This window comes from Populus alba, chromosome 19, assembly GCF_005239225.2.
Source record: "Populus alba chromosome 19, ASM523922v2, whole genome shotgun sequence".
NCBI classification, from domain to species: Eukaryota; Viridiplantae; Streptophyta; class Magnoliopsida; order Malpighiales; family Salicaceae; genus Populus; species Populus alba.
Window position 1 is genome coordinate 1546919 of NC_133302.1, and position 14293 is coordinate 1561211.

Genomic DNA, 14293 nt, shown 5'->3' on the forward strand with positions numbered 1-14293 from the left:
TATTATTGATATGCATTTCAACACGAAAAGTTATTTAAAAAATAACCACTACTATACTGTCAAATATCCTCTAGAATTATTTGTCCTATTGGAACGATTGCTCTCATGGAAACCTCCATGCAAACTTTATGTCACTTTCTGCTTCATTTATTCAAACTAACTGTTCAACGTGTTCACATTACACTGCTTTAAATCCTCGAGTCTAATGAATTAATGAAGATAGAAACTCCGAAGAAAATCACTTGGCCATAAATCCCTTGTGCTGTATCCAAAGACTAGTCTCCCTGCCTCCTGGAAATCACCAATGTCACTTTCATGAATCACTTGCTTTATTTAATCACACTAGCTATTCAACATGTTTACGTACATTATACTGTTTCAATCATTGAGTCTACTGTTACATGCTAAAACATTTATGTATTTTTTCAATTAAAAAACCAGAGTCACAAGAACAATAGATGAACACCTGCTTTATTTTTTTCATCATCCTTGCAATCCAGTTTGCTGTCGAGTTGAGTTATTCTAACCGAGTTACAGAACTTTCAATTCCTTATTAAGGTGCGTGGTTCATATCAAGGACGATGCAGAAGTCAGTATCCTCACAATTCGGGTTCACTCACTGTATAACAGTTCATTTCTGAGTTTGCGTAGTTTGATTCATCCACCCCAGTTCATACAAAACCTTTATTTCATCATAATGGTGGCTCATATTAATTTGTATATAATAATATCTGGAAGTAAGATTCTGAACAATAATTGAACAAAACATCCCTTTCTATTTTAAAAACAGATTATACTTTTCTAAATCTTCGGTTCTTTTGATATGAATAATTAGTTGAATCTGAAAGATTTCTAAAAGAAATAGAAGCTGACAAAAGATGAAGAAATTATATTCTCAGCTTACTAAATGTTTTACAGTGTACATATATATATGCGTACAATCTTAAAAATAAGGTGTTCCAAGTAGTCAGGAGAGCATGGATACAAGTTCGATCAATCTGGTCCACTGAAATTAATTTTGCTAAAAAGAAATTGCAGAGAGATGCTTTCCTTTGGTCATTAGCTTGCTTGGAATGGAAGAAATGCCAGATTTCCCAATATTCAAAGTTCCAGTACTTCTGTTTTGGTTGCTCAAATACTCTGGTACGGATATAGTCCAATCGATTTTTTATAAACGAAAAAGAAAAGAGATTAACTTCAATTCTTTGATTTATTTAAGAAATAAAACCATTAAAAACCAAATATTATTCCTGCATACATCACATTGTTACACAACCATTTGTAGATAGACAAGAAGCCATAGCTAACTTGGAGATAGAAAGCGCACCCTAGCAAGTGTGAATTCTTTTCCAGCTATCCATACACCAGTTTGTGACCATTGCACATCCTCCCAGTCAAGATTCTCCTCCAATACCTGTTCAAATTCACAGATGTTGCAGTCAGCCTAGAAGGGGGAAAAACTTAAGAAAAACGTAACTACAAGCTGACAATATGAGTTTCTTCTGCAGTCTCCTTGTGAAAATATGCCAAACTTTAACATCTAAATATGAAGAGAAGTTTCAAGTAAAGAAATTGAAATAAAGTACCTCAACATGTTCCAGGGGCAATGGGATCCCAACTGACTGCATGACCTTCTGTGGTAGTGGTTTCTTACAGCGAGACCACCGGAATATGTCAATAAGAACATTATCAGAGTCGTGCTTCTCACCGTTTGAGGAATGTGGTTGGTGACTATGGAACTTGTTTGTCTCTTCATGCACCTGAGTAGCCTGTGTCACTTTCACCATTTTCTCTCCTGTAAAACAGAGCTCGTACCTTCACATAAGAAATCAAAAATTCAGAATCAGAACATCACTAAGAATTCACCACGTGAACTTCATGATTTCAATACCTCAGACTTGCACACAAAAAATGTTCGTTTACTAAATATTTTAAATATATAAACCAATATAATTTTGTTTTCTATGCATGAGCAAACAACAAAAGAAGAAGAAGTACCTGCATGAATGTGTTTCTAAATATAGAACTTCTCCCTTCTTCAAACGTGCAGAAGTATAGAGAGGCTTTTTCAGACCCTTGTCAGCAACAATACTAATGCTGTATTTTATCCTGATACATTATGCAGGCATCAAAATTGAAACATTGAGCATTTTACTAACATATAAGTCAAGAAATACAAGAAGATTGGAAAAGTGCAAACACCTTGCAAGGAAATGAAAATTAGTGCCCACACAGATAAACAAAAAAGATAAACACTTATTGAACTATGTCATTGGAACATTCTAAACTCCAGTAAACTGTCATGGAAACATCCAAACTTCAGATAAACATGTCTATTGGTTGGAAACTGTGGATAGTTGATCGAATGAAATGTTAGAACAGCTATATAAAACCAAGATCTAGGGTTAGAACACGTATAGTAAACTAATGGCACAGCAGTTGTAGAAATTAATAGAGGATATCTGTTATGTGTTGCTAAGAAAAAAACCTTAAAACGCCTTTAAAATCTTGGTAGCTATTAGTTTTCATAAACCAGAAAAATCCCATAAAGAAAACAAGAACAATTCCCTAGAAGGCTATCAACTTCAAAACAATAAGATGAAAACAATTGATGCCACAGCAAAGATAACTGAATTTGTTTGGGTGGATATGAAATAAACTCTCTATGAGATCTAAGTTGAGAGTTGTTCCATATATAAATGTTCAGGCCCTTCTTTTCCTTTTCTGTTCCCTCTTCACTTCATCAGAAGGAGAATTAAATCCAAACACAAATACCGATGACCTATTTTACACACAGCTATATGATAAAAGATCTAAATTTTCATGTGAAGAAAAACTTGTTACATCACAGAGTTGAAATAGGCCATCATCATCTCTTTATTGCAGCCTTAGGTGCATTAAAAGCAAGATCCACAGGTCAATGACTACAAGCACAATAGACAAACATACGCATTTGAACACACATGCAGTTGATAATTTCATAAATAACTACATGGTATGGATATCACAATTAATAAAACACAAAGCAAGTTGCTTCCAAACCATTTTGGATGATGGCAAAATTAACTTCTACTTTTCATAGGACAAAAACCTCAAGTCCATACAGATCTGAAAAATTGCAGCATATCATAGTTATCAAAAAGATCTAGAATCTACCAGGGCTCATTGCAAAGGTTGTACTGTATTGTAACTTCACGTACAAATCTCTGTTGCCGCAATGCATTCTGAAAGAGAAAAGCTGTCATAATGTAAGTAGATCCAAATAACAGAAAAGTGCTTGGTCACAGAAATATTTTAGCTCTTTTTATTAGTAGCCACAAACATGCGATTATCATTGAAATAAGCAGAATCATAAAGAGTAAAACATTTGCTCAGAGCTCTACCTCAGATGACAGTTCTACTAATTGAGTAGAACATTTGCTCAATCAAACAGTGAAAACAGGATATAGGAACAGCATACAGAGAAGTAAAGAGCAAGAACATAAACTCAATGGATTATGGAAGAAAATGGCAATGCCATACCGAAGCTGCAGCACGGGTAGTCATTGTCCGTTCAACAGCCACAGGAGCAAGAGTAGGTTCCACTGCTGATGTATGTGTAAGACAGGGCTCAAGATCAATGGTTCCACCTCCTTTCTGAAATAAACAAGAAATTAGAAATAACCATGATTGAAGGCATTTCTTGACTAGGATTTTGTAGGACAAAACAAGAAGCAGCAAGCAATATTCGTGAAGATGGTAATAGCAATGTCGCTATGACACCCTCAGACATTTCTAAAGGTTCTCAATGAATTGCAGAAAAATTGAGATTAAAACTACAATTGCGAAAAAAGTTTCCACCACCTTCATGATGCAGCAACGCTCAACACGGTAGCTACAACCAATTCCAGCTCCCCAGGCACGTGAACGAACATTATTTCTCAGCATAGAAATGTAGCCTAATGCACATACCAAAGTTACAGTGTTAAAAGTCCGCACAAGTAATAATGCATGGATGGTAAGGACACACATGCAGAAAGGCAATACTAGCAAGAAAAAGTTAAGAGTGTGTAAGTCATTTAAGTTTCTCGTATGGCTATATACCATCAAAGGAAGTATTGTCATCTTGACAATTGACAAAAGAGCACAGTTCAAGCATGTCGGGTTTTTTAAGAGCTCTAGTTATCTTGTTTGGAACATGTCTTTGCATCCTTGTGATTCACTTGTGCAAATATGGTATGGATTATGCATGACTTTGATGTCAGCAAAATCGATTATACAAGGCCAATCTCAGACACCATTACAAAGTTGACTACACTTCAACCAAAACCCAAACTACTCTGACCATCTAGGTGATATCATTATTTTCACGAACTTACAACATAAGAACTTTAAGAAACAACACAAATTTCATTCTGAAGTAAGATGTAGAGACACACAAGTTCAAATGGATAGCTGTCTCCAGATTTGTAACATTTACATGAATTATTTGACTGCATGATCATGATGTGAATGTGTTTAGAAATGGCAGCATCATAAAGAGAGCGAGATAGAAGGGGCTTACTATCTTGTGGAGGCAACACTCTGATAGTAGCACATAACTCTTGGATGGCAGGTGGAGGAGGTGAAGCAGTGGGACGGAAGTAGCCTGTATGCATGAGAACTGCAACAAAATTGCAACATCAATATTGTTTCAGTTCAGATATAAACAAATTCTACAATTGTTACTGTTCATCATATCACAGCATACCAGCGACAAGATCAGAGTCATTTGTATATATATCTGTCCCCCATAATTGTCCACCTCTTACCTGCACTTAATAAACTTAAAGACCTAAGCATGGGCATACTTATCTAATAGGTAATACCCAAACATGAAGACATCAAACTATGCAGAGCAGAAATCCTGTAATATTAGAGCTAGCATGTCACATAATTGCTCTTATAGAGGTCTCTTCTCTTCTAAAGAAAGTTGACCATCTGACGATTCACAGTAAAAATTTGTACACATCAGAACATAAAAGGCACCCACATATCATACAACTTATCTACCAACAAATTGACCTTAAAATTTAAGAACAGCCATATCTTTCAAAATTTTGGGTTGCAGACACAACACACACATAAACATATAGAAGGAACCAAACCCCACACAACCGATCTCATCATTCAATTCTAAACCTCCCAAAACTTTCAGATAAAGGCTAGTTAAATTCACGTAATCAAACTAATAAAAATCAGACTCTATGAAGAAACCCTTATTCAGACAACGTGGAAAGGTTTGAAACTTTTTAAGGAAACCAATGGACCATTGGTTGTTAGAACCTTACTATTCACAATTCGAATATTACAATTCATTGAATATTACAAGCAACTCAAACAATAAATTAAAAATAGTAATATATTGTTGAATTTTTTCAACAGATAGAGTTCATGGACGACAAACCTTTGGTAAATCAAACCTAAACCAATTAAAAATTAAATTTTCATAATAGAAAGGGAAGTGACAACAGCAATTTTCATATTAGAAGGATTATTACTTTCTATTAAAGCCAGGAGATCTAGTAGTTTTGATAGCTTTAGAAGTATTATAACTTCTTGTGTCATTACAATGATCACGAAATAGCAATATGTTGAATTTTTTTCAAACTTTTAAACTTCTGAGTCTTTGAATGACTTGGAACTAATAAATTAAATGAGTTGATACATTTTAGGTTTAATAACTTAGCATTTTTTATTTGTTTTAGAAGTATGCAGTATGTAATCATACTTGGATAATACTGGCAATTAAAAGTTCTGACCCCAATGCATCCTTAGAATTTCCCACAAGCTCCCACACAAGAGACAATCAATATCTTGTGGTAAGATGGAAAGGCATGGTCAAACAAACAACAATCAGATGACGTAATGGGGAGTCCACAGCTCAAAGAGAATATCAATAACTATACCCTCACCTCTGACCCCCTTAGCATTTGTCCAAGAGATATACAATTCCAAGATAGTTTAAGAAAACATTAAAAAGGAAAGAAAAAAAAGACACATGAGAGAAGAAATAAATTATATTATAAAAACAAGCAAAAGTGTCAAATATTACAAACAGCAGCATGCTTACTTGGCGATTTGTAGCAGTAATATGTTCAGCTGGTATTCGAATTTCAAGAGTGGGGCCCTTTTGACTGCTTTCACTATTTTTATCAGATTGAGATGTTTCATACTCCTTCCAAAATTTTATCAGCTCTTGCATGCAATCACTAACTTTATAAATGACAGAAGATACCTCAGATTTGCCTGGAGCACCAGAAGGTAAATTCAATAGCCATAAAAAAAGAAAATCAAGTAACTTGTGAACTACGATGTTATCAAGTTATTATTTTATCATCCATCAGCAAGCTCTAATATGTTTACTAATAGAAGTAATTTATGACACAGAGAGCACGAATTGTTGACACAAGCTAAACATTTGTTATGACAAAGAAACCTAAAAAGGCCCAAAATCTACCAATTAATAGAAGCTCAAAAAAATATTATACAGCACAATGAAGAAAAGAAAGGGAAGGGGGAAAAGGGAAATATGAAAGCTAACATCTCATTCTGGCATATCCAATGCATTAGGAGAGTGGAAAAGGAAAGAAGTTAAAATAATAATCTAATTAAGCAGTGATAGCTAATAGTTTCAGTTTAAGCAATCCAATCAGTAATCTGAAGGAGATCCCTTCATGCAACCCATTGATCATAGCGCACGAATAAATTTCCAGCTTCGTAAAATGGAAATGGCAGCTTACCTTGACATCTGCAAGATATAAAGGAGCTTGGTTATGATGATTTTAGACTATAGTTTACTCTTGAATTATTAAAGTAGAATGATGCTCAATTTAACCAATCTAAGAGAACAAACATGCTAAAGAATTCATGACAATGGAAAATTTGGTTAAAGGTTTCAGCAACAATGAAAGTAATTTTATCTTTAGAAACTATCATTGTAGGATAAATCTCAGGACACTTAGCTCCAATAATAGCAGTTTCCACTTTCATATCAAATATTTTAAAGCAAGTTTCCACAAGGTAATTGTCAATAATCCAAAATCAATCATAAGGATAACATACTTCCAATTAAAACAGCAATTAAGAAGAATTGAAAAACATACCCCTCAGAGTCTTGAGTATGGGACCTAAACCGGGGTTCACAATTTGCCACTTGCGGGCTGCCCCTAGGCCGAAGCATCCTCTTGCGCTGCTGGACTCCACAGTTAAAAACTCCTCTTTCCCTTTCAGTTGCAATTTCACCATCAGCACATCCATCATCAGATTCTTTCCCACACATCATGCTACCTTTCTCAGGTCTATCTCCTTCTATGCCGGCTTCTCTTTCTTTCTTTTTATCTTTAGCTTCTTTATCGACATTTTTCCAGTTATCAAAATCCTTCTGTTTCTTTGGCTCCAAAGCTGGATTTTCCTGTTCTGAAATTCTGACAGATCCATCCACAGACTCCTTTTCATTGTGCAAACCCTCCTTTTCAGCTCCAGTTCCTGATTCTATTTTCATGTGGTCCTTCTCCCTCTCTTTTAACCTTTCCCTGTCTTTTGACAGATCCTTCCTCTCCCACTCCCACCTCTCTCCTTCTCTCTCTTCCATCACCGACTCTTTTCCTTCAGCACTACTGTTGCCTACTTGCATACTTCCCCTTCGGTCACTTCTTTCCTTATCTCTGTCTCCCCATTCCCGGAGCTTCAAATCTTTCCTCTTCTTCTCCTTGTCTTTAAATCTATCCTCGCCTTTCAATTCAACTTTATTTTCTCCATCTGCTTCATGAACTTTGGCATGATCCCTCTTCTCAATACTGACAACTTCCTTTCCAATCTCAACAGGGCCTTGGGAATTTCCACGTGATATATGCCAAGGATCCACATGTCCACCTGCAGATTCCAAATATCTCTTTCCCCTATGGTATTCTTTTGTTTCCTTCCAATTCACCTGACTACTTGCAGGACCAAAACCATCCTTTTCTATCTTCATGTCATTCTTCGGCTCAATATGAGCTTCTCTGTCATACTTTACTTCCTTATTGTCATCCCCTCTACTCTCAAACCTCACATCCTTTTCATTTTTAACACTTTGTGAATCCCTCCTTGCCTCTCCATACATCTCTCTTGCATCAGTCCTTGGGTCATGGTTTTCAATCCGGTAGTCTCTGCTGTCCTTGGAATCCCTTGATTCAGGCCTGCTTTCAGGAGCAACATTCAAATGAGAATCCATGTGTGATTCATTTGAAGATGCTGGCATTCGATACATAGAATGCAAAGGTGATCTTCTATCTACATCTCGAGACTCAGTTCTGGGAATCTTAGCCACCCTAGCATCCAGACCCATCTCATATGGTAGATGGTACTCATTCGAAACCCCTGATGTCAGCTTAGGATACGAACCTGTATCTTCATGAGGAGGGAATTTCAAAGAAGAAGAATGACCACCTTCTTCATGCGATCTTTTAACAGGAGCACCACTCATGCTCTATATCACCAACTTAACCTCATAAGAAATCAAAAAACAAAACAATAAAACTCTAATAAAACGAGCATTCACCCCCCCCCCTCCCCACCATCACAAAACAAGAATTAACCTTTTTTTTCCAACCAACCGAAACCCTCCAAATCCAAGTACAAAAAAGAAAAAAAAGCTTTAAACTAAAAAACACCAAAATGGAGTCAGCAATGCTCGATATAGACTGCTTCAAAAGCTTGAAACAATAAAACTATACATAAAATGGTAAGCTTTAAAAATCCAACAATCGACAATGGCAAAAGCTTAAAACTTTCACACTCTCACAAATCGTAAACTTGAAATTGAAACTCGTCCTCTCACAAATTACAATGAGAGGAGAATAAATCAACAATACTTTCAAAATGGACCACCTTTCTCTCTAAGAAACTTAGGCTTTGAATTCTAAACACAGATCTTTGATAGAGCAATCTTTTTATGGAAACCAAAAAAAAAAAAACCGAAACATAAACCAAAAAAATTACTCAAAAAAATGAAATGGCAACACTAAGAGAGGGTTTAGTTAGTTTCTGTACCTTTGTTGTTGCTGTTGTCTGTGTCAATTCCCTGTCTGCTTCTTTCTTTCTTTCTGTGTCTTTCTCCACCTTTGCTCTGTTTTTTGCTTTCTTCTGGACGCTAAGCTTGAGCTGAAGGTAACCCGAATCCAACGCTTGCCTATTGGACTCACTTATTTTATTCATTTACAGCCCATAGAAACAAAAGTCCATTTTATAATACGAGGAATAAACAAAAGGCCCAAGAGTCGGGTCATAAATTACTCACCTGTACCAGATTAATTCAAAATAGTATATTTTAAGATTTTTAAAAAAATTTAATTTTCGTTTTAAAAACATAAAATGAAATCAAATAATATTTAATTTTAAATTTGACATGGCTAAATACTAGATAAACAAGTAGCCTATTTTGAAGTATAGTTACGGTTGTTTTTTTAAAGTATTTTTCACTTGAAAATATATCAAAATAATATTTTGATTATTTTTAAAAAATTATTTTGAAATCAGCGCATTAAAATGATTTAAGAATATTAAAATAAATATTAATTTGAAGTAAAAAAATTAATTTTTCTTAAAAAACACTTTTGAAATGCAAAAAACAGAACTTACTAAATTAATTGCATGAGTCAGATTTATAATATTATAATAAATAGTTATAAATTAAGTTTAATTCATTGTTAATCAGGATGGGTTATTATTCTATCATATTCTTAGTGGAATAATGTATGACTTCTTACTTTTACTAGTTCTTAGTTTCCTACAAATTTAGGTTTATTTCAATTTTTTTATATTTTTCTTTGAAATGATTCATATGTGCTGATTTTGGAATTGAATGTAAAATAAGATTCGAACCTTGAAATATTTTAGTATTAGGATGACAATAAGAAACCCAAACAAATCACCCAATAATTAATTCAAACCAATATAGTGGCAAATCTAGTAAATAATTATTAAATAAATTATATTTTCCTTATATTTATCTACTGAGGTTATTATTATTATTATTATTTTGTGATTTGATGGGCTTTTAAACATTATTCATGGTGAATGATAATTTAACTTGACTTGGAAGGTATTCAATTTCATTTAATTTGATTGTATGAGACTTTGAGTAACGGGTTTTTTATCCCACCTTAATTTTAAAAATTTTATTTTTTTATATTTTTATTATACATATTATATTTTTAAATCTTGGATTAGTATGATAAGTTGACTTGGGATCTAAAACCAATTTGGATTGAAAAAAAAATAAAAACTAAATTGGTTAATTTAGTTAAAAAATCGAAATAACCTGATGACCCGGTTAACCTGGGCTTTACTCAGTCAAAATTAGATTATCAATTTTGTTGGCTTTTTTTTTTTATCAAAACAATATTATTTTAATTTTTTTTAAAAAATAGTATCAACTTGAGTTTACTCAAGCTAAATCTTCCATGTATAACTCAAAATTTTCATTGGTTAGATTTTAAAATCATGACACGTAGAAAATCCTAAAAGGTATAGTTCGACTAGTTAGATCTTGAGTTTATTTGTTAGAGATTACCAATTTGAGTCTCATAAACTTAAGGACCACTAAAAGCTTACATGATTGTTAATTTCAGGGTCCATGAAATTAGTTGAGGCACGCGCAAGCTGGCCGAACACCCATATTAATTAAAAAATAAAGAAGAAAGAAGAAACTCATCACTCATCAAAAAATGATTTTGTGAAACCGAAGAAACACACCAAAATTGATCTGAAATCGAAGTAGTAGCAAGTGCTGTAAATAATCAGAAATCAACGGCACTTTCACTATATCAATCCAACAAGATACTCATTGAATTTGAATATTTGAGTGGCCTTTTTAGCATTCCATACGATTCCACATCGCTAAAAACACCCAAGGATAACTAACCCAGCTGAGTGAAGATCTATACAGTTGTTGTGAGGAATCGAAAAATCGGTGGCATTTTCACCGTTGTGTCTATTGTGCAATATTTTTTGTTGGCCCAACAAAACAAAACAAAACTAATTTTTTGTTGGATTGATTGGCCTTCTTATATTGGGCTTGATCCATTACTATCTGGCCCAACAAAACAAAACCTTACTGAAACCCAGAGTCAAAACCAAAGTCAGAGTAATTTTATTATACTCAAAAAATAATTAGTGGTATTAGCAGGGAGTAATTTGAAAACTCAAAACATAATGCCTGCCGTTAGTCCTGCCTTCTGGTCTTGTTAGGAGGGAGTAATTTGAAATTGGAACCATAACAAACTGATCTGTAGACATCTGATAAGATTTTGGCTAGCTTGACTCGGCCTTTCCTTGTGAGCCATCCATCTGCCATGTAAAGCAATCCTAGCCGTCCCTTAGAGAAACTCTGAATTAACACCTCTCTCAGCCTCAACCCGATCAACAGCCTTCTTTCCCAATTCCTCTTTCAATTTTGTTTTGCAGACCCATTTCCATGCTAGAACAGTAGAACCCTAGCTTGCTACATTCCACCCCTCTTAAAAAACCTTCATGGTGAGGGTAAAGGCCACTCGTTCATTGCTAACTAATTACTTTAAAAGTTTATAATTACTTAAATAGATCATAAAACGACATTTATAAGGTTAAAAAAATATAGTTAAAACTCTCTCTTAAACACCCCCTGAAACAATGGCGGACTTGACAGAACAAACTCTATTTTTTTTAGGATATTGCAGGCAGAGAAGGGTATTCAAATACTGATATGCAGTGATTGCTGCTTTGACCTTATACCCTTTCAAAAATCCAAATGTAGAAGAATCCCTAAATATCAAATAATTTGCACTAACACGATAATTAGTATCTGATTGCAGATCAACTCTGCAAGATGAGGTTGATAAACCCACATGGGAGTGTTTGAATCACCAGCAGAGTTTACCCTAAGTTGGCTGTGCATGAAGAAGCTCCCTTGTTCATGTTTAACCATGGAAATCTGAGCTGTTTTAATAAAAAACCCATTACTCTGGATTACTTTGTGCATTTCCACAGCCATTCTAAATTATATAATTACCTTCCTGTTTTCAAAGTTTCAACTACAACTGGGTTATTGACATGGAATGCTCAACAGCTTGTTCCTGGAATGTATTAAAAAATGTTTGTGCTACAATAATAAATATAATTTTTAATCCATAGTTAGGCTATAATGAAATTTAAAAAACTCGACGAAAGTTAAGATTACTGTGCAGATTAAATCTAGAAGTTGTTTTTCAATTTTATTTTTTATTTTTTAATTAGTTAGGTCGGTCTTGTTAATATGTAAATAGTTTAGTATGTTATTTTTAGAACAAATTAGTTGTTCAAGAATTTTTTAAAATATTTTAAGTGCAAAAACAGCAAACCAGCACTTGAAGAACATCAATAGCTGAATCCAGGTATATTATTTTTTGTTCGTCACATGTTATTATTTTTTGGATCTTTTAAGTGCAAAAACAAGTTGTAGAAACATGAACTGGCATGGTGTTGGCATTTGTAGCTTCGCTTCTTGCTACTGCTGAACTCATTTACATGTCACGAAAGGAAATAATGAGCCTATTGCCCTGTTTCCATCGCCCATCGACCCGTACTTCCGCACCTGGAGAGCCTGTAGGCACTATTCCTGGCAATGCTTTTATTCGACAGTGGAGTATGTATATGCTCGTCAGAATAAAGATAATCCAATTAAGATGTGTCTTCTGCCTTTCCTTTTCTTATTATGTGTGGTGTTTTTCCATATTTATAAAAAATAGTTCCATTGACAAGAGTACTGCTTAGGAACGGTATATTTCTTATCTAAAAAAATGGTAGTGTTTTGTTTCAAGGACTGCATATTTTTAGTGGAATGTGTCGAAGACTTTGACACAGGATATGATCTCGTCTTCTTATTGTTTTAAATTTCTTGCAGCTCTATATCAATTCTGGTCTTTAATATCTTAATTACAGTTTCTTGCAGTTCCTACATCACGAGAGCCAATGACCATCGATCTTTAATTTGAATAAAGCCTATTTCTTATCTCTTCATCATGGAAGAAAAAAGGGAATTTCTTGGTTATTGTTTTGCAGTAGAAAGAGATAAGGAAGATAAATGGGATATATTTCCTTGTATTTTTTATTTTAAAAATATAGAAATTTATCAAAAACCTATAGTAAAATATATATTTATTTTATGTGTTTTTGGTTTTTTCTATTCTGATGTAGTAATTAAATGCTATTTTGCTTTTGTTCATGTAACGCTACTAGTTCCCAAAGAGAAGCTAATATTTGCTCAAAAGCTTGTGCTTATTGACCGTGGCTATTAGGCTACCACTTCCTCCAAATTCTGGGATTCAGACATCTCTGACTAGCGATCCCTTGTTATTGAGGACAGGTTTTGTCCATAAAAAGTAAAGCATGTGCAAAAACTAACCAAAAAAATTTAATCTTTTTGACACAAAATTAATTAAATCTAACAATTAAATAAAGATTATATTGCTAAGTACTTTTCAACATTAAACACTTAATTACAATCATAGCTTCCTTTTCCTCGTTTTTAGAATCCCTGTTCAGAAGGCAATCCTGAAAACTCAGGGTAGGTTAGCGTGATAGGTGAGTATTTAGAATTTGCACTCTTATATTCTTGTGCTTCCTTTTTCGATGAGCTTTTTCACAGCTTCAAAATTGGGGTTGGCTGTATAGTTTTTTCTCAAAATAGTAAAATTAAAGGTGAAAGGCAACTTCCTTTGACTAACGCCTACACCGCTGGTTGTATAGTTTTTTTCAAAAAAACATTTTTAACCATAAATCAAAAAGTTTATATAAATATTTAATTAAATGAATAGATAATCATATGTATAAATAAATAAAAATAATTATTAACAATAACTAAAAGCAAAATTAAAAAAATTGAGACATAAATATGGATCAATGGATTTGATCTTATAACATGGAACATTTATTCGGTTGTATTTACTAAATTTATTTATTAAAAATATTTATTTATTAAATCAAACAATAATGAAAATAGACATATACTAAACTAATTGAATAAAAGAAAAGAAAAAAATATTATGCAATGATGCAAATATTATAAATATTATCTAAAAATAAATATTTTTATTTTATAGATGAATCAAGATAAATGAAAAAAAAACACAATTGTTTTAAAAAAAACTTAATTAAAAAAAAGCCTTGCAAAGCCCGTGATCTAGGACATGAGACCAGGATAACCTGATAAAAAAAAAATTTGATGATAACCACAAAACCAATCTCTTTTTATTTATTTTTTTAAAAAAACATAATG

At 33.5% G+C, this 14293-nt stretch overlaps 1 protein-coding gene across 1 annotated transcript; it reads right to left on the minus strand.

Annotated features, from left to right (window-relative positions):
* Positions 1 to 1191: 1191 nt before the first annotated feature.
* Positions 1192 to 9203, minus strand: LOC118043382 (uncharacterized). Its single transcript, XM_035051342.2, has 12 exons — positions 9052 to 9203; positions 7125 to 8488; positions 6762 to 6769; positions 6092 to 6267; positions 4730 to 4790; positions 4544 to 4642; positions 3844 to 3938; positions 3523 to 3636; positions 3157 to 3224; positions 1999 to 2109; positions 1587 to 1815; positions 1192 to 1414 (listed from the first exon to the last, which is right to left on the minus strand). Exons 2-12 carry the CDS (start codon positions 8483 to 8485, stop codon positions 1304 to 1306), a joined length of 2433 nt encoding a protein of 810 aa, XP_034907233.1. The 5' UTR covers positions 8486 to 8488; positions 9052 to 9203; the 3' UTR covers positions 1192 to 1303.
* Positions 9204 to 14293: the final 5090 nt, after the last annotated feature.